At 40.9% G+C, this 24,987-nt stretch overlaps 1 protein-coding gene across 3 annotated transcripts; it reads right to left on the bottom strand.

The window, feature by feature from the left end:
* Window positions 1–1,262: 1,262 nt before the first annotated feature.
* LOC138961400 (uncharacterized) lies at window positions 1,263–19,674 on the bottom strand. 3 transcript variants are annotated; one of them, XM_070333017.1, is made up of 11 exons: window positions 19,154–19,674; window positions 18,915–19,000; window positions 18,362–18,422; window positions 16,659–16,739; window positions 15,625–15,708; window positions 12,498–12,593; window positions 9,349–9,609; window positions 8,182–8,515; window positions 7,047–7,100; window positions 5,397–5,444; window positions 1,263–2,589 (listed from the first exon to the last, which is right to left on the bottom strand). In XM_070333017.1, the coding sequence occupies exons 2-7, from the start codon at window positions 18,915–18,917 to the stop codon at window positions 9,548–9,550; spliced, it is 387 nt and encodes a 128-aa protein (XP_070189118.1). In that variant the 5' UTR covers window positions 18,918–19,000; window positions 19,154–19,674; the 3' UTR covers window positions 1,263–2,589; window positions 5,397–5,444; window positions 7,047–7,100; window positions 8,182–8,515; window positions 9,349–9,547. The 3 variants fall into 3 exon arrangements, with proteins under 3 accessions (XP_070189118.1, XP_070189116.1, XP_070189117.1); XM_070333015.1 differs by having other exon boundaries at window positions 18,915–19,674; XM_070333016.1 differs by lacking the exon at window positions 1,263–2,589 and adding an exon at window positions 3,308–3,612 and having other exon boundaries at window positions 18,915–19,674.
* Between the last annotated feature and the right edge of the window lie 5,313 nt (window positions 19,675–24,987).

Here is a 24,987-nt window from a genome sequence, read left to right as displayed (position 1 = left end):
TCTCTCTCTCTTTCTTAGTCTCTCTCTCTCTCTCTTTCTTAGTCTCTCTCTCTCTCTTTCTTAGTCTCTCTCTCTCTTTGTCTCTCTCTTTCTTAGTCTCTCTTTCTTAGTCTCTCTGTCTGTCTCTCTTAGTCTCTCTTTCTTAGTCTCTCTCTCTCTCTCTTTCTTAGTCTCTCTCTCTCTCTTTCTTAGTCTCTCTCTCTCTCTTTCTTAGTCTCCCTCTCTCTCTTTCTTAGTCTCTCTCTCTTTCCTAGTCTCTCTCTCTCTCTCTGTCTCTCTCTCTCTTTCTTAGTCTCTCTCTTTCTTAGTCTCTCTGTTTCTTAGTCTCTTTCTTAGTCTCTCTCTCTCTTTCTTAGTCTCTCTCTCTCTCTTAGTCTCCCTCTCTCTTTCTTAGTCTCTCTCTCTTTCTTAGTCTCTCTCTCTTTCTTAGTCTCCCTCTCTCTTTCTTAGTCTCCCTCTCTCTCTTTCTCAGTCTCTCTCTCTCTCTTTCTTAGTCTCTCTTTCTCTCTTTCTTAGTCTCTCTCTCTCTCTTTCTTAGTCTCTCTCTCTCTCTCTTTCTTTGTCTCTCTCTCTTTCTTAGTCTCTCTCTCTCTCTTTCTTAGTCTCTCTCTCTCTTTCTTAGTCTCTCTCTCTCTCTCTCTCTCTTTCTTAGTCTCTCTCTCTTTCTTAGTCTCCCTCTCTCTCTTTCTTAGTCTCCCTCTCTCTCTTTCTTAGTCTCTCTCTCTTTCTTAGTCTCTCTCTCTCTCTCTCTTTCTTAGTCTCTCGCTCTCTCTTTCTTAGTCTCTCAGTCTCTCTCAGTCTCTCTCAGTCTGTCCCTCCCCCTCTCGCTCCCCTGCAAGAAGTCGGTGAAGGGAGAAACTCGATGCACCCACTGAAGTAGCGCTGTGGGTTTCCCTGAACCCACCCCGTCGTTAGAGAAATAAACGGTAAAAACCCTCTTTCAAATGTATGGGTTCAGACAAACCCGCATCGTCATTAGAGAAATAAACGGTAAAAACCCTCTTTCAAATGTATGGGTTCAGACAAACCCGCATCGTCGGGCGTGTGTAGTCAAAAGCGGCATCCGGCAAAGGTTGATGTGTTGATTTCAGGGGAAATTGTTTTTGATGGTTACAAAATATATTGATCACACTTACAGGCGAATGACACAAAGTGTCCTATTCCCTGCCACACACAGTCGTCAGTTCTTTGTCACTCATAGTGTTGAATTTACTGTCACAAACACACTCACAGCCACAGTCACACACCCTCACTTGGCGAAATCAAACTTTCTTTCTTTATTTGGTGTTTTACGTCGTTTTCAACCACGAAGGTTATATCGCGGAGGGGGAAGGGGAGAGATGGGATAGAGCCACTTGTCAATTGTTTCTTGTTCACAAAAGCACTAATAAATTTTCTCCCGGGGCTTGCAACGTAGTACAATATATTACCTTACTGGGACCTGGAGAATGCAAGTTTCCAGTACAAAGGACTTAACATTTCTTACATACTGCTTGACTAAAATCTTTACAAAAATTGACTATATTCTATACAAGAAACACTTAACAAGGGTAAAAGGAGAAACAGAATCCGTTAGTGGCCTCTTACGACATGCTGGGGAGCATCGGGTAAATTCTTTCTCGTCCCAACCAATATGGGACTCCCCCTAACCCGCGGGGGGAGCGAAAACAAACACAATTCTCAAGAATCAAGTAAGCAACATATATTTTGCAAACCATAATCTGTACTGAGGTGTTCAATGGGAACCACATTTTTAGAGCAAAAGTTTAAAACAACACAAGAAGACAACACAAGAAGACTTGAAAACGTTTTCCTACTGGACAGAGCAAATACAGTTACAATGGTCCATACAAAAGTCATGATCAATGGGAGTTATCCAAAACCCAGAAAATCTCATACAAAGGACAGCTGTCATGACATCTGTCAGTGCAGACGTCCACATATTTACACCAAAAAGAAACAAGGTAAACCAGAAAAAAAATCATGAAACATAATCAAGTGATAATCCGAATCAATTTTCACATCAAATATTTACGTCATTGTTTGCTTACATTCATTTCACTAAAGAAGGGCGTGGCCCAAAAGTCTTTGTAACTTGGTGTTTACTGTTTTTTTTCTAATTAATCAAAATTTGTGTCATACCAAATTTTTAGAGCAAAAGTTAAAAACAACACAAGAGATTTGAAAAGGTTTTCCAACTGCATGGGTGGGAGCAAAAACAAAGTGCTTTACGAAAAAAAAAAAAAGGTGTATGACCGGGTGGGTGTTGGGGGGGGGGGAACCACTTTGCTTGTCGACAAAAATATTTCTTTTAACTTCCATCAAAGTGACAGGAAACTGCGGGAAATGGAATTAATATTATAGTAGGAAGTAACAGTTAAATTTAGTACATGTGCTTCAGGTGTTTTTTCTTTTCATATGCCACTTTATCTTTAATTTGGGTCCAGGATCTCCCTTCCAGTATTTGGCTGCTTGCAATGCCCAACTAAATTTGTTTCTTTCCTGGAAGCTTTCCTCCCAAAATGGAAGCTTGAAAAAGCTTTGTCACGGCCTTCTCTTCTTCTTCTCTCAAGAACTTGCTGTAGTTCCCTGAAACAGAAATTGACAGCTGTTCCTCAAAATGCCTTTGTTGTACATGCTAAAGACTACAAAAAATGAGCACCCCAAAAATCACACCTTCCATGGAGAAAATAACGTACAAAATACAAAAAATAAAACAATACTGACAAAAATACATATTTCCCAGGCCTTCAAAGACAGAATGATACAGCTAACAGAGCTAAACGACTCCCAACAGATGAAAAAATGGTTATTTTCAGTCCCCGGCCCCCTTCAGTGAATCTGGATCACATTTTGTCAAAACGCAACAAACATTATTGAGTTTTTGGAGCGCTGTGGTAACTTTTAATTTGACCCCTACCTTGTTTTAATGACTGCCAGATTACCTAACGACTTCTGAATCACACACACATTGAAAGCATTGACAAGGCTTTTGATGATGATTAAATGTTATAATTAGCTCATTAATATAAATTTTAAATATTAGTTTGTGGGGTGTGTATTAATACAAGGAAATGGAACGAATATGATAAAATAAAATAATCAACAAGAACAACCCAAAAATCAATGAGACCATGAATTGCATCAAAGACAGGTTAGAATTTGTGTAGTGTGACTCCTCTTTTATGGTGCATTGCACTGAAGAGCAACCGCCCTGATATTATACGTTATTTGCGTTTTTGACCAAAATATGACATTTTACACAGATGTGTAGTCATTGTTCTCCGAGACCGCGCTAGCGGTCGAGGTGAACAATGACTGTCGAGATCTGTGTAAAATATCATATTTTGGTCAAAAACGCAAATAACATTTATGTATCGATCGAATTCCTTTCAGGTACTGACTTTGTTGTTGTTTTAACGATTGAACGAGCACACACACACATGCAAGCAAACACATAAGCTTCATATTTTGGCGTTTCAGGTTGACCGAAACTTCCAAGGAACTATAAAACACACGTCATGTACTGACTTTGTTGTTGTTTTGACATTGAACAGCACACACACATGCACATGACGTGTGTTTTGTAGTTCCTTTGAAGTTTCGGTCAACCTGAAACGCCAAAATATGAAGTTTTGTATGCCTCTGACGTCACATGGCTCAAAGAAGGGAAATCCAATGTCCAATCGATACATAACCCTTTGTGGTGGACTGGGCATTAAGCAAACAAACAAACAAAGAGATTGAAGAGCGCAAGTCTGCTGTATGTGCACTGAGCACAAACAGTTAAGTTCTGTGAAATTTGGAGAGCCTGCAGCTACCCAGCAAAAACACCATAAAAACCATTGATTTTTTGCTGTTTTTCAGTTTTGTGGTCGCTCTCTTTTACACACTAGATCAGCCTGACAGCGCGACAGATTTGAACGAAATTTGTATGAATCATTAGGCAAGACACCAAATAAACTTTCGAATGTAAAAAATGTAAAATATCATTCAGTTTAAGTCACTGTTTCAACGGTTGAAAGTGAATCAAGCCATCAAAAAGCACAATTTTTGAGAGTAGATGTGGTCACGGACCAGTGACATCATACCCAGATATTGCTCAGATTCCAGAAACACATTTTTGAGCAGAAGAAAGACTGATTTTCAAATACACGTATATTTCTGACCAAATAACTGCTGTTTAACATCTGGGGTATACCACTGAAAAAAATATCCTTAACTTTTTTGTGCTCAGTGTATCAGTGCACGGCAATGAAAGTCACAAAGTTAAAAAGTGTGTGGAGTTGTACCTGCAATGTGTGGCCTCTCCGATGAGAGACCACATCCCTTTTAAGGCACAGTAAGCCTCCCGCAAACCATCAAAGACACACAGTACAAACACCCTTTTGTTTGAACACTCACCGCTTGAGAATATCTGAGGTGCCTTACGTAAAGAGCCAGCAATTTTCAATGAATTTATTTTTGCATGGTTTATCTAACGCCTGAGCCATCGTGGACCCCGGGGTGTGATCAACTTTCCTTTTTTTTCACAAATCTAGTCGTCAGTTTGTGATTTCAATGCGACTCGCTTTATCTGCATTAGACCGTTATTGTATAACTCTGAATCTAAAATGCAACAACGACTGCGAGTCACACAAACTTATCGGTGGAGTTTGGCTTCAAAGAAGCAAGTTCAATGCAAAAAATTCGTCTGCTTCGGGAAACACTTCTTTGCGTGACATGCTTCCGGACTCCCTTTTTGTCAATTTTTCAAAACTTCGAGTTGTACTGATCTTTTTTTGGTGAAAAAAAATCTTTTAGGATTAATGAATGCTTGTGTTACAATAATTTATTATTTAGATTTTAGTACTAGCGCCAAAAAGCGTCTGATTTTGGTACTAGACAATCCTGCAGGCCATGCAAAAATAAAATTTAAAAAAATGCTAGCTCTTTACGGAGGGTGCTTAGGATGTTCGCAAGCGGTGAGTGTTTAAATGAAAGGGTGTTTGTACTGTGCGTAAAAAACCTGGCAATGTCTTTTCAGAAACTGATAGTTTACGTGAACCAGAGTGTGCTGACGCTTTCTGTTGTCCATTTGTCTATTATCCCTACCAAAATTACCCGTCAACATGACAGGCCACCTTCAATTTAAGGACACTTCTGGCAAGTCAATCGCAGGTACCCCTGTACTATCTTTTGCAATTAGTATATAAGAAAACTAGCTATTGTAGTCTAAAAATCAGTACTGGCACAATGGTGCACAAGTGCTTTCCATGACCACTTATGATCTGGTTTAGCTCCTTGCAGGACACATACCAATTAATTCTGGTGGTGTTTTTTTTGGGGGGGTGGGGGTGCATATTGTGCGAGTAGTATGCATGGCCATTTGTTATTATTATCAAGGCAGTACATACGTTCGTTGGATTTTCCTGCTACTGCTGGTACTGGGTCTGCATCATCAACTGTAGAAGAAAAAAATGTTCAACATGTGAGACTTTCATTTTTCAGACCTCAATAAATTAACACATTTATTTTAAGACTCCTTCCTTTTTAAGACCAGATTTTTTGATAGATTCCAGTGTGTTAGATTTTGAGAATACAATTGGGCAGAGGAATATTCTTAATCAAGTCATTCAAAAGTTATTCACTTTACAATATCAATTTTACATTGCCTTTGAACAACATTTTGACAACAGAAGATTGAAACCACACATACATACTCAGAAATCAAACAAATGTTTAGGAGTTATGAAATCAGTGTTTTTTTTAAAGTTTGGCCATGCATCTTCTTCATATCACTTCATTGCAATTATATATTCTTATGTCCAAATCAACTGCACTTCACTACCCCCCGCGGGTTAGAGGGAGTCCCATATTGGTTGGGACGAGAAAGAATTTACCCGATGCTACCCAGCATGTCAGGGGCAGACCTAGGTGGGGGGGGGGTTTCCTGGGTGCCCGGAACCCCCCCCCCCCCCCCATCCGGGTTTTTTTTTTTTTTTTTAATATTTACTGAATAGATACCTTGTTATCTTCCAGGAGAGGCCTCCGATTGACCTAAACAAATAAAATTCCTTCAGCATCTGGGGGGCATAGCCCCCCAGACCCCCCACCAGGGCTCTGCCCCTGGACCCCACCGGGGCCTGAGCGGCCTCTGGACCCCTGCTCCAATTTGGAATCCCCCCCTTATCCACAACTAGGTCCGCCCCTGCATGTCGTAAGAGGCCACTAACGCTTCTGTTTCTCCTTTTACCCTTGTTAAGTGTTTCTTGTATAGAATATAGTCAATTTTTGTAAAGATTTTAGTCAAGCAGTATGTAAGAAATGTTAAGTCCTTTGTACTGGAAACTTGCATTCTCCCAGTAAGGTCATATATTGTCCTACGTTGCAAACCCCTGGAGCAATTTTTTGATTAGTGCTTTTGTGAACAAGAAACAATTGACAAGTGGCTCTATCCCATCTCCCCCCTTTCCCCTATCCCATCTCCCCACCCTTTCCCCGTCGCGATATAACCTTGAATGGTTGAAAACGACGTTTAACACCAAATAAAGAAAGAAAGAAAGAAACTGCACTTCACTGAGCTACTTTGTAGAAGGTCCAGAAAGGGTACCAATGTCTATCACATAAATACCACTGCTAATACATGCATACTTTTAACTGTTGACTTTGATGACTGTTACTTTCATGACATTAAAAAAAAGAAGACTGATCTGAGAATCAATAGACTGATAAAAAAAATCACAGCAGGACAAACAATGTGTGTGCCAAATGCAAATCTTAAGTCTGTTCTGTTCAGCAGATGTAACAAGTATTAATTCTGGCCTTTTGGGGTTTGGTTAGCTTTGAACAAAAAGAAAAACAACGATGTGTATGTTCAAATTTGTTTGAGGGCAAATTGGTTCAATCATAAAACTGATTCATATCAAACTAAAAAGATAGCATTTACACTTCTGATGTAATGTTAATACATCTTTGATATCAATCTATTTTTGTGCAATGCAGGTTTAGTCATCTAAAACATTATTGAAGTCACGTTGTTTTATCTGATTCAGATAAATACCCACCTTCCTCTTGTCTGATTTCCCCTTCTTCGTTGTCTTTGTTTCTTTCAGAGTCACCTGAAATATGAATATTTATAATGAATAACAGAATAACACAAACATGGTGGAAAATGACAGTTAAACAAAAAGTAAATGCTCACACACGACTGGCCTTTGTAACCCCCGCCCATCCCTAACCCAACCTTACCCCATAGAAGACTCCCTCCCTAAGACCTCCAACCCCCGATCAGACATTTTCAAATCCATGTTTTCTATTATATTCTGTCAATAACCTAGAGCTGTAAGTTTACCCCATTTTAAGACCTGATGTTCTCAGGGTTTTGTAGGTCTTAAAAGGAGGATTCCACAAACCTCACTCAGTGACTAGCCTGATAAAATCAACACCCACCATATTTTGTAAAAAAAAAAAAGAGATTCTTTTAAGGTAAGGAATCCCCATGGGAATTGGCAAAACATTTTTCACTATGAGTGTTTTGGGGTATGACCCAAACATAGGTGACCTTTTTTTGATTGGCTGATGTGTGCAATGGTTTCAAGCCAAACTTTGCAAAACGAAAAAGGACTGCGAAAAAAAATCCTGAGCCTCATAAACACAGTGCGGTTGAAAATGTAAACACTGAACCTCCCACCTCCTCCTCCATCGCAATAGCTCGCTCATTCAGGTATTGCGACTCTTAAGAAAAAAAATAATAATAAAAGTCAAACACAGTAAGACCGAAGACTGTGAATTTGACACAAAAGACAAACTGACAGGTTTCAAATCCGTGAATATCAAACTTTTGAGATGTTTTGTAAACAAACTGTTGCTCCCCCCATGTAAACAACCTCCCTCCCGGCCATACTTGTTTGTCTTACGTCTAATCAAGCATTTAAAAGCAATGAAGATCATTTGTATATATGTCGATGTCTAAGAGAATAAGACTGTATTTAATTACAGTCGAGATCGCTTAACACGAAATGAAAGGGACCAATATTTTTTTTCAGCTCAGAAGATAAAGCCTCATAACTTTTAAAGAAAGCAACATTCAAAATCCCAATCATTGTGCTGTTCTATACACATGAATTAGTGCTTTAATTTGGGTGTGAAATCGGTTGCAATAACTCTTTTGGTCAAGTTTTTATTATAAGGAGTACCTACCAATGTTTCGGCTGAAGGTCATGTCCTTCAGGGCTGTTCCCTTCTGTTGAGGGACTGACCCCTCTTCCATTGCAAATAGAAGAGGAGCCATCCGCGTCACCTGATGACCCTGGAAATTTTGTCGGTAGTGCCGAAGGTGGACCGCCTCTGTGTGGCCCATCCATCGGCACAAGACCTCGAAGTCCTGGTCATTTAGTCCCAACACTTGGGCTGTTGTTGCGATTTCTTTATGGAGGTTGGTGCTGCGTAGCCTTTCCGGGTGTTGTATTTTCTCGGCTACTTCGTCCACTGTTACACGAAGGGCATCCGATCCTCTGATGTAGCCATTTGAACCCTTCAAAAGAAGGTACTAAATTACAGAGGAGTAAGGAACCCGTTTAAAATAAGGTCAAGCCATTTTGTTATACCTTTCAGTATAGACGATTACCCATTTTGTGACAGCCACACAGAGTGGAAGGCAGAAATCAGTATCTCGCAAAATGAGGGCACTGTTGCATGCTTGTCATTATTTGTTTCAGCATAGCAATCGTTAGATTCGAGTAGAAATTGCTCTTAAAACATAGCATGCTACGCAAAAAGCATAGCAGTTGGCAGCTATGTGTGTGTAGGTGTGTGTGTGTAGATGCATTCCGAGGAAAATGTGGGGCTGATCTTCATGAAACTGTCCATATAAGTTCTGCCAGATAATATCCCCAGATAAAAAAAATCTTTTTTAATAAGTGTCTTTGATAATGTAATATCCGCATTTTAGTGAAAGTTAATGCAGGTTCTGTCACGCCCTCATTTTCTTTTGATCAAATTGATTGAAATTTTGGAGGCTTAAAATCTGAAAAATGTCATTAAAATTAAACAAATCTGCTATCGATCCAAATATGATTTCATCTTATATTTTATCATTCTGTTATTCAAAAAACCATACACACGTCATGTTTGGATTAAATGCTCAGAAAGTTAAAAAGAATAGGAAAAGCGTGCTTACCTATGAAGCTCTATAGCCTACTATGTTATCCCTTGCTTATTGATATATATTTTCCCATGTTCTTCAGGTGTCATGTAGTGCAAATTGCACTCATTTGTCTATTTGTATGTTATTTACCCCCCTCCCCCTCCCAACAAAACAAAATGAGAAAGAAAAGGTTCTAATTGAATGCCATGCACTATTATTACCTTGCTGTTTAAGGCAAACACAAAAGGGTTACTCGATATGCAACCATTCCTGCTTGACGAAAGTCAACAAGGCTGTGCACGGCTTCCTGGACTTCAGGTGTCAGGATCACTGGCAGAGGGCGTGACCTTTTCCCCGCGCAGCATAACCCTGGCATGGGTTGTCAGCACACGTTCTTCCCCCTGTGTCAGCCGAAGTTTTTTAGTGTGGCTGTCCATGCCTTGGTGAATTTGTTCTAAGTCTTTCAGCGTCATAGTTGCAGTCTATAAAAAAAAAGCATATCATATGAAACGTTATCAAAATAATATCTAGTCAAGATTTGAGACTGAAACTAAGGCAGCAACACTGAAAAGCAGTCTATATGTAGTAAGGCCTGTCTCTACAAAGCATGCTAATGTGAAAAGTTAAGCAATAGTTTCTCAGTGCTAAAACCTAGATGGTAAACAGCTATAGTTTGATCAGAAAACAAGAAAAGCAAATGCTTGCACACAACTCGCCTTCGTTGCCCCTGTTAATGCTGCCCAAAACAAATAACGGTTTTGGGGGTGACAAAAAAAGAACAGGGCCGGAGTGCTATGTAAATTAGGAGCAGTTCTTCCAAACCCATTAAAAAAAATATGACACTACTAGCCTGTTCCCGTATACTGAGCCAGATTTTTTTGTTTTAGCAAACTGCATTGCAGTTCCAGAGCAAATGATCATCGTTCCTTAACGAATGTGTTTAAACCTGTTTTTCTCGTCATATAATAATGCACAGCTCGAAAATATGGCCAAGAACAAATCTAAGGTTCATCGAAGAAAGAAGAATAACAACATTCTTGTCCAACACAACTTGCATTTTGCCGTGTGCGCTGTAAAATCTCCCAACCTTTAAAGCAGACGAAAAGCAGACATCTTCATATTTTTCCAAGGGAAAAGTCATTGGTCATAAAGTCTTGCAGGACAGAAACATACTTCTCTACGCTTTCTTTGCTTCTCAAAAATAAAATGTAATTCTTTATCTCAATTTGTCAAGTAAGTCAAACAACCATAGCACACAGAACTGGGCAATGACACTGATTTGAACAGGAAAGATCTTTGATAACGCAAATATAAATTGTTGTTTATTTGTTTGTTTGTTTGCTTAACGCCCAGTCGACCACGAAGGGTTATTTCAGGCCGGGCTAGCACTAAACCCATAATGCCAGATGCCATGCGGAGCAGCCACTTCAATTTTAAAGTCTTAGGTATGACCCAGCTGGGGTTCGAACCTACGACCTCCCGCTCACTGGGCGAACGCCTTACCACTAGGCCACCGTGTTGATGTGGTCACACCTATCTCGAGAACTAAGCATCGCACAGAACCAGCGCTCTTCCATTTTGTCACCTTCCTGAACCATCTTACCTTTTAGAGGAAGGGGAAAAAAAAAGCTGTTTCAGCTTCATAAAATAATGTTAAAGAGAACTTATGTGACCATAATTTACTTCAAACCTAAAATTATTTGACATATTTAAACTGGCACAACCTCCAGCCTCCTCCCACTGACATACTTATCAATATCCACCACATTTTAAAAGGAAATTCCTTTTTTTTCAACAAGAATCATAATTGTAATTCAATCAAGTTGACGTTTTAATGAAACAGACCCTGTGATTGGTTAGAATGCCCCAACTCATTAAAAATTACTGGTAATTAACAACCTGCTGGCAAGGCACATTGATACAGCTTCAACTAGTCTCGGTTAGCTTTGTGGGTCAGAATCTAGGGGTCCTTAACGTCCTCACAGGAAATTTTCCTTTTAGGGACGTGAGTTGATGATACGCTAAATAAAAAAAAAAAAATAAAAAAAAATAAATAAATAAAAAAATAAAAAAAGAGAAAGAAAAAAAAGGGCAAGACCAAGCAAGCCCGACCGTGATAGGACCCCGACCCCGCTCTCCATGAGTAAGGGAGGGGGGTGGGGCAATAAGAAATATACGTTAAGATCCTTGTAAGAGGAATATTAATAATTTTTCTTTTATATACGTTGACACTAGGGGAAGGGCCATTAAAAACATGGATTTTAATTCAATTTTAGTTTCGTTAAAAAAAGATAAAAATCAGGACCACCTGTCAAGAGGTTTAAAAGTGACTACATTGTGAGAATAATATAAAGAACATGCGCAAACACGTAATACTGATCTTCTAGTAACATTTGGACACATCATTTCATTTACTATGTACATTAAGGGAAAAGTCTGGGTTGTGGCACTCGATCACTAGGTGGGGCACTGCCCTTCGCTCCCTGTTACCCGAGCGCCAACAACAATTTATAGGAAGAGGAACAATAGCGTTTTAGTTTTAAAAACAACAGGATATGTCAGAGTTGTAGATTACTTTTGTGAAGAACGAGACATGGTCGAGGCCGTGTTTATCGTCCGGGTTAAAGAGTTGAATTGGCATAAGGTTATATTTGTCTATGTTCGCTTGCTGTTACAGGGGAGGTTAGCGCTGAGAATTGTAGGCCTGTTTTAACGTATGTTGCTACGTACCTGTGTGTTTTTTCTATCGGTCAAGTCGACTATGGGTGGGAAATAGAACCCTGGGATCTCTGGCAGTTTGGAGAAGGGAACATGAAGTGATTGCAAAAGCAGGATGTCACTCTTTTGTTCTTTTAAAAAGTTCAGCAGTTGTGCTATATTAGTGTTAATAGATCTACAGTTCCACTGTAGAATTTTTAGTCTATTTTTGCTGCGTAACTGGGCTGAGGTTGTATTATTTGACGCCATTGCGACGGAAAAGAGAAACAGGAAAGACAAACAGGTGGACGTTAATCTGTCTCTTCTCTCCATTAAAGGGTTAATTTTAGTTGGTGGATTTCTTTAGCAGTAAGGTCTTTTGATCCTGCCAGAGATCCCAGGGCCAGCATGGTATCGCTGGGTGAGATGGGGCCTAGGCTGGTGTTAGTGATGGTATTTGTGGGTCATTTTACAAGTAGAAAATATGAAGGACAACGAAATACCAAGGCCATAAGGTATGCGAAGTGATGACGTCGAACACTTGACGTAAGTTGATGCATGAATTCTTCGGCACTACGTCAGGAAATTCCAAAGATCGCTTTTGTGATGAAAAATTATTCTAAAGGCAGTTTACAGAGTGGAAATTTGGTTTTTCACTGATTTGTATACTAACCTCTGTCGGTCATCTTCTGTTGAAAATGATGATGTATGCCAGAACAACCTCCGCAAGTCTTCTCCACAATTCTGCTGATGCTCCCGTTTTGATTTTCTGGGAAGAAAAAAACAACACAATCAATCAGCAAAATGACATGATCCCTTTCAAAATACATAAAATCATGAATAGTAGTCAGGGGTGTCGTTTGGATCGGCCCTTCGCCCAACCGCCGATTTGTTTTTGATTTGGCTGAAACTTCATGTTATCTTTACATTTAGAATTTTATTTTTTATTTGGGGCACAATCCAGAATTAAATAATGTTTCAGACATCAAGGTGGAAGTTACTCAAAGCCCTGAAAGTCCAAAAAATAGTGCACTTTTAAAAATTTATAAGCCAGAGAACAAACTTTACTGACCCAATCAACAATTTGATTCAGCATTTACTCACATTTGACAAGTAGATTACCATTTCTACTCGCCAGTAACATGTTTGCACTTGCCATGGCAAGTAAATACTTGCAACTTTCAGCGCTGTAACTCTGGTCTGTATGTTATGAAGTGTGAGTATATGACACCCTTTTTCCAAAATCATGCACACCAGAGCCAGGATAAACTAATTATTTTTCTGCGTGAGCTTTATAAAACACATTCAAGAAATATATATTGACCCACTATTAACCCATTTGAGACCATTTATTGTCCAATATTAAGATTAAGAACACCCTACACATTCAACTTGCCACCACAACATCCTCTCCCTACCCCCATCCTCAACCACCACAACACTTGCCTCTATGTTTTTGGCATGAGTTATTTAAAAAAAAAAAGTAAGTCCCTGCAGGCAATATAATCAGCTGTGCAGACAATGCCCTGTACCAGAGACTGTTGAGTACATGCCTGGTTGTCTGTGTGTGTTTTGGTAAGGCATCGAGTACAGTGGTACTCCCGACAAACGACCCCCCCATCAGAGACCCTCTCCCTTCTCAGACCTCATTCTTGCTGACGGATTAGTTTTGCTATATAAATCACCCCCCATGGCCGACTCCCCCCAGAACCCGATTTGCGACTGACTAGTTGTTACAATTTGCGACCTTGTAACGACATTTTCAAATCAAAACCTAACAAAACATCCTAACGTTTTGCTTGAATCTCTGAAAAAAGATCGCAAAAATCACTCGGCCGGAAATATAACAGACGACGCGTTTAGGTCTCGATTGCGCATGTCCGGCGTTCACAATTTTACGATCCCAACATGCCCTTTTCTTTGTCCACTTCCTTTCGAAAAATCAACAAACACACGTGCAGAGACATACATACAGAGATGCGAAGCGAGGGCCGCTCGCGTGAACTCTTAGGCTACGCGGGCCGCGCTCGGTCAGCGTGACCTTGCGCCATCCCGTACTAAGTTGTTGTTCGCTTGCTCTCTGACACTGATTTGAAGTGCTTTTCTGTCATATTTCTTTGGATATATCCAGCTTCAGACGAGATATCAGTGGTAAGTAAACTTGATTCATATTCTGTAGCTTCAATAGTGTGCACACGAATGCATTTGAGAGGATTGGCTTCCCGAAGTGAGTCAAAAACGGTTCCTTCGGTTCTTGCGGCCATTGTTTATAAGTCCATTGTGCGTGGAGGCAATGTTTGGGAGCTAATATTTTCTTTTGTGCGAAACTTTGCTTTCCCTTGACTGGCAAATGCATTACTGGTGTATACATTAATCTGTTTGTATAATTTTTGACGCGCTGTAATTAAATTTGATGCTTATAAGTCTCACTCAAGTGGTTCTCGCACATACACTGGCGTGTGGATACAAAGTTTTTAAGGAGAAATGAGCGAAATTGCTTACTTTAGGATTCATCTTCTAATCACCAAATAATGCAATAGTCTTCTTCTTGTGATTTTCTGTTTCTCTTGAGTGCAAATTATCAACATTTTGCATGTTTTATTATCTATGATTTTCTATGAAACAGTTATAACTCTTTAAAAAAACAAAACAATTGCCAGCTTGGCGCCAGTCATGGGAGGATTACTTGCCCCTGTCGTAGGCGAAGAGTATGCGAACAATTGCCAGCTTGGCGCTAGTGGGAGGATTACTTGCCCCTGCCGTAGGCGAGGATAACGCAAGCGGGAAGACAGCGCTTCGCATCTCTTCTATCTATGTCTCTGACACGTGCGAGCATCAACGATCTTCTTCTTCGACTCGAACTCTCCTTCAACTTCAAACGCTCAATCGCGCGGAAAGAAGAGGAAAATTTTGACTCTGGAACAGAGGATGGAAGTGGTGAAACGGAGCCGTAAGGGCGAAACGGCAATTTCGATCGCGCGGTCGTTTGAGGGAGGAAAAACTCAGATTCAACCAATCGTCAGCGACCAAGAAAACGTGGTCAATCGATGGGAGACCGGCGAAAATTGTGACCGCAAATACTCCAAGGCAAGGAAATGTATTTATGGTGACCTCAACGAACGCGTTTGGAGTTGGTTTTGTGATGCACGTCGACGCAACATACCCATCACAGGAAGACTCATCCAAGAAAAAGCTGTGATGGAGTCAGTGATTATTGGACATGACGATTTTACCGCTTCTCTCTGTCACTGACTTTTTCTCTCTCACTGTCTTTTTATGACCTTACCTCACCCCCCATGTAAGACCCCCCCCCCCCCCCTTTTAAGACTTAAATTTGTCAGATTTTTGGAGGTCTTACATGGGGAGTACCACTGTATGTGGGGGAGCAGTAGTAATTCTCTTGAAAAAGGATACTCTCTTTCCGCCAAATTTCTTTCCTTCTTCCGCAGCAAAACTTGAAAAAAAAAGTGCAAATGTTTCAGAATCACTCATCAAAGAAAAAATTATTTTGGATTGAGGAAACAGACCAGTACACTGTACCTTCATCATCTGCTTAGAATACTGATGCTCTCATGAGACATAAGATGGTAAACATGTCTCTGTGCCACTACAACACATGAAGTGAAACAAGAAACAGATAGAGAAATATGTGGCCATGATGGCAACCACTAACAATTCAGTTTTTGTTTCCCAATCCATTAACCACCCAAACTTTGGCTCTGCCTCCCATTACCATGCAGAATTCCCTCCTAGATTGCAAGGTAGCTGCTTGTTTTGTGGGGCATAGGATCAGGACCTACCTGTCACGTTGGTAGAGTCTTCGGCGCAATCATCCAAAAAGTGGAAGTCGTGGACATCTGCAACTGTATCATCAGAATCATCATCTGAAAACAGAAATCAGGTCAGATATCTAAATTTAAAGCACAATGCTGTGCATTTAACTGAATCTTTCTGTAACTGACATTTTGAGGTGAGACCAGCTGCCTTCCCTAGTTCATAGACAATGCATATCACTTGAGAGAGAATGTTGCTTGCGTATCTTTGTAAAGGGATGTGCATACAAGTGTTCCCTTCTTTGGCCATACACTAGGTAAAGAGATCAATAACTGAATAATAATAATAATAATACGAATATTTATAACGCGCACATATCTCACCAACAGGCGACTCAAGGCGCACATACACTCGTTCACACACACGGAGACTTAAAGTCACTAGCACACACACACACCATCAAACATTAAAATATGTACAGTTATTCAGGGTGGGATGGGGTGGGCAGTGTAGAATGCATGGATTATTTGGAAAAAAGGAATGTCTTGAGTGCAGATTTGAATGATTCTGAAAACAACAGCAATCCCACCACCTCTAGAGGATCGGGGGCATGACTTTAAACAATAGCCAGGTGGAGTCAAGAGTTGGCATGTGGCTTCATGGCCAGTATCACTTAGCCAAGTTTCTGTCAGAAACATCACATCTAGGTTTTGTTCCAGAATAAAGTCACAGATTGCTTCTGGTTTGCCTGATTTCACAGCGGACTGCGAGTTCAGATGACACAGGCGAAGGTTCTTTGAGCGGGTCACATTACTAGTACACGAGTCATTCAGTTAGCGTTCCTGATAAGGCACAGGGGTCCAAATTGGGGAAAACAGTAGCACCTTACAGTCCTGAAAGTACTATATATGGTAGATATCCAATTATTCAAGCAAAACAACACACACAGAAACTAGTTTCTTTGAAAAAAATAGACAAGAAATATTGTGTGCTATTGCCATACTGAAATTCCCACTTAAATCGCAGGGTAGCTGCCTGCTTAGTTGTGCATAGGACCTACCTGTCACGTTGAGAGGGACTTTGTTGTCATCATCAGAAACGTCAGAGTATTCAAATTGAGCATCGAGTTCAGAATCAGCATCTGGAAACAGAATCAAGTTAGAAATCTTGATTTAAAGTACAATCCCCCCTCAAAAAATAGTCGTTGCCCACTACCTCAGATACAGTTGGTTTTTTTTCCATGTGGGTCAAGCTAATTCCCCGACATGCATACCGGTACATGCACATAATCAACACCCAGGCTGATATGGTAAGTTGCATTGTTTTCAGAAGTTACTTCTTTTTAGATTTACTACAGTTACCCCAAATAAACCATTTTGCTGAGAGCATCCAGGCTCTACTTTTAGAATGTGATCAAGTTGAGTTATCATTCTTTCAAACAAGCATCTGTCAATGTCTGTGATAGTGAGGTAAACACTTGTTTCCACAACCATCACTAGCATAATACGCAACATACTCTTCATTTTGAAATTGTGTGACATTATGCGGGTTTTGCTCTCAGGACATCTGAAATAACCCCATTTTTAACTTTTCATGAACATAACCCCCCCCCCCCCCCCCCCCCCCCCCGTGATGCCAACTTTTGCAAAAGGGGGAAGGGGGGGGGAGATGGGGTCAACCAAATTAGGGTCATGATGGCAGATTATTAAACCCTTGAAATTTGAAAACTCTAGCTTCAAAGACGCCTGATATGTTTTATGAATCAAATACCCCAGTGTCCTCAAAACTTGACGAGGGCCAATCAATCTTAGGTCAAGGTGGGATATAATCAAACCCTACAAGTGTGGACAGTTTTAAAAGTATAACTTTAAAACCATCTGAGATAACCTCAACGTGTAATTTCTATAACCCCGCTGTGGCCCCAATATTTGACAAAGTTTAACTCATTGTCTCCCAGGTAGGGATATATCCGTACCCACTCATATGGCTCTATATGACCAGGTACGGATATATCCGCTCAGGCTGGTCTCGGCTATAAAAAAAACTTTGTCAACATAGGTGGGGTAGAAAGTGAGGTCATTACTGAAGATCAAACCCTAAAAGTGTGCAAAATCTAGCTTGAAAAACATCCGAGATAACCTCATAGTTAAGTTTTTTGTTCACGGCCGGCCGAACAGACACAGGTTATTCAGGCAGGCAAGTCAAAAGTGAACATGCAAACAATTTTGACTTAGCAATTTTGTATGTGTCCAAGGGGAATGATGCTTATTACATCAAAATCTCTTGTCAGAGATAATTATTGTGTCCACAAGATCGTTCTCACAGTAAGAAAATCAACAGATTTTATTACTTCCATGCATCTAACTGTCTTACATTCCCATTGCATAATGCTGTGTAAGAGAGTGATTTTAACATGTGATTAAATCAGACACAAAACTTGAAAAAGAATTGCACCAAAAGTAAAGTGCCCAACTGGGTGGGAAACGGTGTTTGATTTGTTTGACATTTTAACCAATCAAAGCTAGGGCTCTGGGCTGAAGTGCACGAAGGGTTAAATTTGTAGAGATTTATTCCTAATGTCAAGCAATCAGGCTTTTTGTCAATAACACATCTTCAAACCAGTTCAGCACCGTTTAATTACATGACCCCTGGAAGCAGCAATCACACAGAAAGCACAAACGCAACAACACTCCCTAGCTGAATAGAAAAAAGTCTTGGTAACCATCGTAACGGTAGACTACCTGACTGAAAATAAATAATCACCTTTATCCGCATGCGGAATAGTCAAATCCTCAGTGGGGGACTGCTCAGCAGGCAACCCAACCTAAAAACCAACAAGGATTATGCGTCAGGTCTCATTTATGTTTCCCTGAGAAAAACAAACATATTTGGTGATTCTACACCAACAGCACTAATCTAAAGGCAAAAAAGATCTAAACCAGTCTCTCGTGCCATATAATTGATGGGTTTGTGTGGGTTTGCAGACTTTTATTAACCAACTTTTCGCCCATTTTTAACTTGTTCTTGAGTTGCTGGGGGCCAAGTCTGCTGAAAGTCTGCTATATAAATGGCCTCAAAAAGTTTCTAAAGACAAATTTAGCAGTAACTTGAAAACTGAGTTGAGAACTGCTCGACTCGCTACAACTTGCCAGTGACTTGGCAGACTTTTCTTATTAGAAAAAAGATAGTCAAACATTCAGGCATATTTATTAAAGTATTGCTAACACTAACAGGGTCATACCTTGTACTTAGGATATAGTTGGCATATATATGCACTAAAATGTATAAGTCAAATGACATAATTAAAAGCACTAACCATAGAAGCACAGTTTTGATGTCTTACTGATGGTTGTAGACTCTGCTTTGCTGGCTGTGATGCAACAACAGGTTGACCAGCTTGATCTGAAACAACATGCATTGAACAATTAGCATATGGATTATATATATTCTCCACAGCTGTGTACCAGTGGAAACCATGTTAGTATATTTCTTCACAGTCTGCCTCAAACGGTTAACAGAACGATTTAAATCTCTCACGAAAAAAGCAGTTCTAACATTTTGGAACACACAAGTTTACACAGACGCCAGACTAAAGCAAACTGTACTTTCGTTGTGCGCTCAACATGCTTTTCAAGTAACGCACCAATTGAGAATGCGAACCAAAAGTGTTACCAGTACCGTTCGCTCCTATTATACCTGCATATTAAATAAGTTTTAACGGCATTGTCACTCTTCTGCTCCAGACACAACTTTCAGAATATCATGTTTACGACCATAATTATTTGAGCGGCGGTCACGTGTTTTTGTTTGTTTTATTGTTCTTATTTTAGTTTTTTAAGGCTGTTGTCATATGTTGTTTGGTTGTTTTAAGAGCAGATGAACTTATGACCACTTTCGATTCCATTGTTTAATTGCAGGGGTCGACACTAACTTATTTGGCCTGGGGCCACACTGGCCCCAGAGATGGAAATTGCTGGGGCGGAAAACAAAAATCTGGGGCCCACTCTCAGTATTCACGTGCGGCAATGCATTGTCTGTTTTTCTTCATCGTACTGAAGCCAGGGAAATTATTTCAACCATTTATCATTGACATCGTCGGTCTCCTTTTTATATTTAGTCAAGTTTTGACTAAATATTTTAACATCGAGGGGGAATCGAAACGAGGGTCGTGGTGTATGTGCGTGTGTGTGTGTGTGTGTGTGTGTGTAGAGCGATTCAGACTAAACTACTGGACCGATCTTTATGAAATTTGACATGAGAGTTCCTGGGTATGAAATCCCCGAACGTTTTTTTCATTTTTTTGATAAATGTCTTTGATGACGTCATATCCGGCTTTTCGTGAAAGTTGAGGCGGCACTGTCACGCCCTCATTTTTCAACCAAATTGGTTCAAATTTTGGTCAAGTAATCTTCGACGAAGCCCGGACTTCGGTATTGTATTTCAGCTTGGTGGCTTAAAAATTAATTAATGACTTTGGTCATTAAAAATCTGAAAATTGTAAAAAAAAAATAAAAATTTATAAAACGATCCAAATTTACGTTTATCTTATTCTCCATCATTTGCTGATTCCAAAAACATATAAATATGTTATATTCGGATTAAAAACAAGCTCTGAAAATTAAATATATAAAAATTATTATCAAATTTTTTTTTTTGAAATCAATTTAAAAACACTTTCATCTTATTCCTTGTTGGTTCCTGATTCCAAAAACATATAGATATAATATGTTTGGATTAAAAACACGCTCAGAAAGTTAAAACGAAGAGAGGTACAGAAAAGCGTGCTATCCTTCTCAGCGCAACGAATACCCCGCTCTTCTTGTCAATTCCACGTGCACTGCCTTTGCCACGGGCGGTGGAGTGACGATGCTACGAGTATACGGTCTTGCTGCGTTGCGTTGCGTTCAGTTTCATTCTGTGAGTTCGACAGCTACTTGACTAAATATTGTATTTTCGCTTTACGCGACTTGTTATATTTAGTCAAGTTTTGACTAAATATTTTAACATCGAGGGGGAATCGAAACGAGGGTCGTGGTGTATGTGCGTGCGTGTGTGTGTGTGTGTCTGTGTGTGTGTGTAGAGCGATTCAGACTAAACTACTGGACCGATCTTTATGAAATTTGACATGAGAGTTCCTGGGTATTAAAACCCCATACATTTTTTTCATTTTTTTTGATAAATGTCTTTGATGACGTCATATTCGGCTTTTCGTGAAAGTTGAGGCGGCACTGTCACGCCCTCATTTTTCAACCAAATTGGTTCAAATTTTGGTCAAGTAATCTTCGACGAAGCCCGGACTTCGGTATTGCATTTCAGCTTGGTGGCTTAAAAATTAATTAATGACTTTGGTCATTAAAAATCTGAAAATTGTAAAAAAAAATAAAAATTAATAAAACGATCCAAATTTACGTTTATCGTATTCTCCATCATTTGCTGATTCCAAAAACATATAAATATGTTATATTCGGATTAAAAACAAGCTCTGAAAATTAAATATAAACACAGAGGTAGGTGATGATCTTATTCACACACCCAACACCTTCTATAACTGCACGATCGAATTGCGACCTCCTGCTGCCCACGTAAACAACACTTCGGTCAGCTTTTCTCCCAACGCCTACATCGTAATCTGGATGCGAAATCGCCACAGATTTGCCAGGTACCAACTGCTCACCATCGAAAATAAGTACTGGAAAGTTATATTCCTTCTTGCGAGCGGAATTGAGCCAAACCCTGGACCTAGACAACCTCGTTTTCCATGCACAATCTGCCAGAGAGCCTGTAAGAGACACGACAAAGCCCTGGCATGCGACACATGTGACCACTGGACTCATAAATCATGTCTGAATATGTCAACCCCATCATACATCCGACTAGGCGATAGCACTGAGCCATGGTATTGCCCAGGCTGCAATAGCAGCCACAACTCATCCATACTTTACACGGTCCCACCCGATGAAAACATACCAAATGCAACAGCCAACAACAATTCCCAGCTAAATAACGAGTCGCCAATCCACTCGCCAATGCAAACAGCTAATGCTAACGAGCTGAGAACAGGAAACGAAAGTTCAATACCGTCAGACGTTTCCAAATCAAGTCACGCTTCAACATCGGACAGCGACTCAGAAGAAATTACTGCTTCCTCCTCTTCAGACCTATCAGACTTAGGAAATCCAGGAAAAGCGTCGTCACCAAAGTCATCGAGAGACAGCACCAGGAATCCCAAGCCGAGGAAGAGCCTCAGAATCTTAAACATCAACTTTAACTGTGCCAGAAACAAGGAAAAGGACTTAGGAGCACTAATTGACTCAACTGATCCAGATATAATCATCGGCACAGAGACATGGCTGGAACACGAAAACAATAGACAATCAGTAGAACTTTTCCCCAACTATCTTGGATTTGATGTTGAACGCAATGACCGCAAAACCCAAACATACGGCGGAGTACTTATTGCCGCCAAAAAAGAGTTGGAAATGCACGACGTCTACAAATCTAAAGACGTCGAACTTTTAAGTGGAAACTTTAGATTGGGACCCAGCAAAAAGAGAGTCACAATAGCAGCCTACTATAGACCATGCATCAGAACTGATGAGGACTATCTAACAAAGTCAAAGGAAGAGTTTGCAAAGATTAGGAAAAAGAATAAACGCAACATTTTCATCGCTGCTGGAGACTTCAATGCTCCAGACATCGATTGGTCGACGTTAACCATTGAACGCAACCAATACCCCCACCGGGTAAGCAAGTGCGTGCTGGACATCGTGGCAGACACGGACATGGAACAGGTTGTCAATTTCCCAACAAGACAAAAAGCAACGTTGGACATCATTCTCACCACCCATCCTAGCTTTACCATGCGCTGCAAGCCCCTCCCCCCTGTTGGAAAAAGCGATCATGACGTAGTTCTGTACGATACGACACTCATACCCTCGAGACCGAGACCGACCAAACGAAAGATCTACCTATGGCACAAAGCTGATTCCAATGGAATAAAGGAAGACCTCCGCCACCTCTCGAAAGAGATGGAGACTAATACGGCAGAAACCGCTACGATCGATAGATTTTGGTCCTACTTCAAGGAGAGAGTACAAGCGATTATTGAGAAACGCATTCCAACAAAAACAAACTCCCGGAGAAGCAGTAATCCCTGGATCAACACCTCAATCAGGAGAGCGATAAGAAGGAAGCAACGCGCGCACAAGAAAGCGAGAAGAACAGGAAAAAAAAGAGACGTTGATCGCTACAAGAGACTCCAAGCCGCGGTTAGGTTCGAAATAAAGAGAGCCAATAGTACGTACCTTGAAGAAGTCATTAGCGCGGACTACGCCACAAACCCAAAGAAATTCTGGGCTCACGTAAAAGCAAGAGGGCAGGAGTCTGTTGGGGTTGCTCCGCTGAAGAACCAGGATGGTTTCCTGAAGAGCGATAACATCAGCAAGGCGGAGATACTTCAATCCCAATTCCAGTCTGTGTTTACAACGGAAGACCTATCGAGCATCCCAAACAAAGGCACGAGCAAACATCCCGCCCTGGATAGCATCAAAGTATCCGAAGCAGGCGTCCGGAAGCTACTCTTGAATCTGCGTACTAACAAAGCCACAGGACCCGACGCAATCCCAGCCTTCATTCTGAAAACTGGAGCTGAGGAACTCACGCCCCTACTTACCAAAATGTTCCAGAGGTCACTTGACGAGGGCGCTGTGCCGCAGGATTGGAAGGATGCATTGGTGGTGCCAATCTTTAAAAAGGGAGACCGTCACCAGGCAGCTAACTACAGGCCTGTGTCACTTACGTCCATCACGTGCAAACTTCTCGAACACATCATCCACAGTAACATCATGAATCACCTTGACACCCATAAGATCCTGACAGAAGCACAACATGGGTTCAGGAAATTCCGGTCATGTGAGACTCAACTCATCGAGACTGTGCACGACATCGCGAAGAACCTGGCCTCAGAGGACCAAGTCGACGCAATCCTGCTCGACTTCAGCAAGGCATTTGATAAGGTTCCACACCAGCGACTGTTTCACAAGCTCGACCACTACGGAGTGAGGAACAACACACTTAAATGGATATGCTCGTTCCTGACAGGAAGAACGCAACAAGTAGTACTTGAAGGTGTTCATTCATCGGCTGGACCAGTGACGTCAGGGGTGCCCCAAGGTACAGTCCTAGGCCCCCTCCTATTCCTGATCTACATAAACGACATGCCCGAGGCAGTTAAACATTCAAAACTAAAGCTCTTTGCGGACGATAGCCTGCTGTATAAAAAAGTAACAAAGCAGCAAGATCCACTCCTCCTTCAAGAAGATCTGAACGCACTCCAAAATTGGGAACAGAAATGGCAAATGGAGTTTAACCCGAGCAAATGCAACATCATCCGCATACTTCCCAGCAAGAATAAGCCGCCGATATTGTCCACCTACCACCTACATGGACAGACTCTCGAAACTACCAAGGAGAGCAAATACTTAGGAGTCACCATCACCGAAAACCTATCTTGGACCAATCACATCAAGAACGTGACCGCCAAAGGAAACAGAACCGTGGGATTTCTCAGAAGAAACTTCAAAGAATGCACGATGAAGGTGAAGTCAGCTACCTACACAACCATGGTTCGTCCCACGCTCGAATACGCGTCAACAGTGTGGGACCCACATCAGGAAAATGACAAGCAGGCATTAGAAATGGTCCAGAGAAGAGCAGCCAGATACGCCCATAACAACTACTTCGAAAAAACGCCTGGCGTAGTTACCAACATGCTGAACAACCTAGGATGGGAAACTCTGGAAAATAGACGAGAAAACAATCGCCTCATGATGCTGTACAAAATCAAGCACAAGATGGTCGGCATAGCTGAAAAGAACTATCTCCATAGCTCCGACGCAAGAACAAGAGGAGATGGGCTGAGGCAGCAACAGGACTTCCATAAAGCCATATGCAACACCTTTTTCCCACGGACTATCTCCAACTGGAACCATCTTCCCACGACGACGACATCAGCCCCAAGCCTTGAGTCGTTCCGCTCACGTCTCCGCGGTAGCAGTCCCCTGCAACCGCCAGTGGGCAACCCCTAATCCCTCAACCCCTGTACATAGTTTTAAACGCCTCCCAACCTATCCAGTTCCTGCCCTTTCTCAGTGCTGGTTTTTTTAAATTGTCATCCCGATTCCAAGAGGCACACACCGCATCCGGAATCGACAAGTGACATCAACGCGGGACCACTTACGTTTATCAAATAAACCCGGTCCCAACGGAGAGAAGAAGAAGAAGATAAAAATTATTATCAAAATTAAATTGTCCAAATCAATTTAAAAATACTTTCATCTTATTCCTTGTCGGTTCCTGATTCCAAAAACATATAGATATGATATGTTTGG

The sequence above is a fragment of the Littorina saxatilis genome, linkage group LG3, assembly GCF_037325665.1.
Source record: "Littorina saxatilis isolate snail1 linkage group LG3, US_GU_Lsax_2.0, whole genome shotgun sequence".
NCBI classification, from domain to species: Eukaryota; Metazoa; Mollusca; class Gastropoda; order Littorinimorpha; family Littorinidae; genus Littorina; species Littorina saxatilis.
The sequence above is the reverse complement of the archived record's forward strand: the minus strand, read 5'-3'. Positions and strand labels throughout refer to the sequence as shown.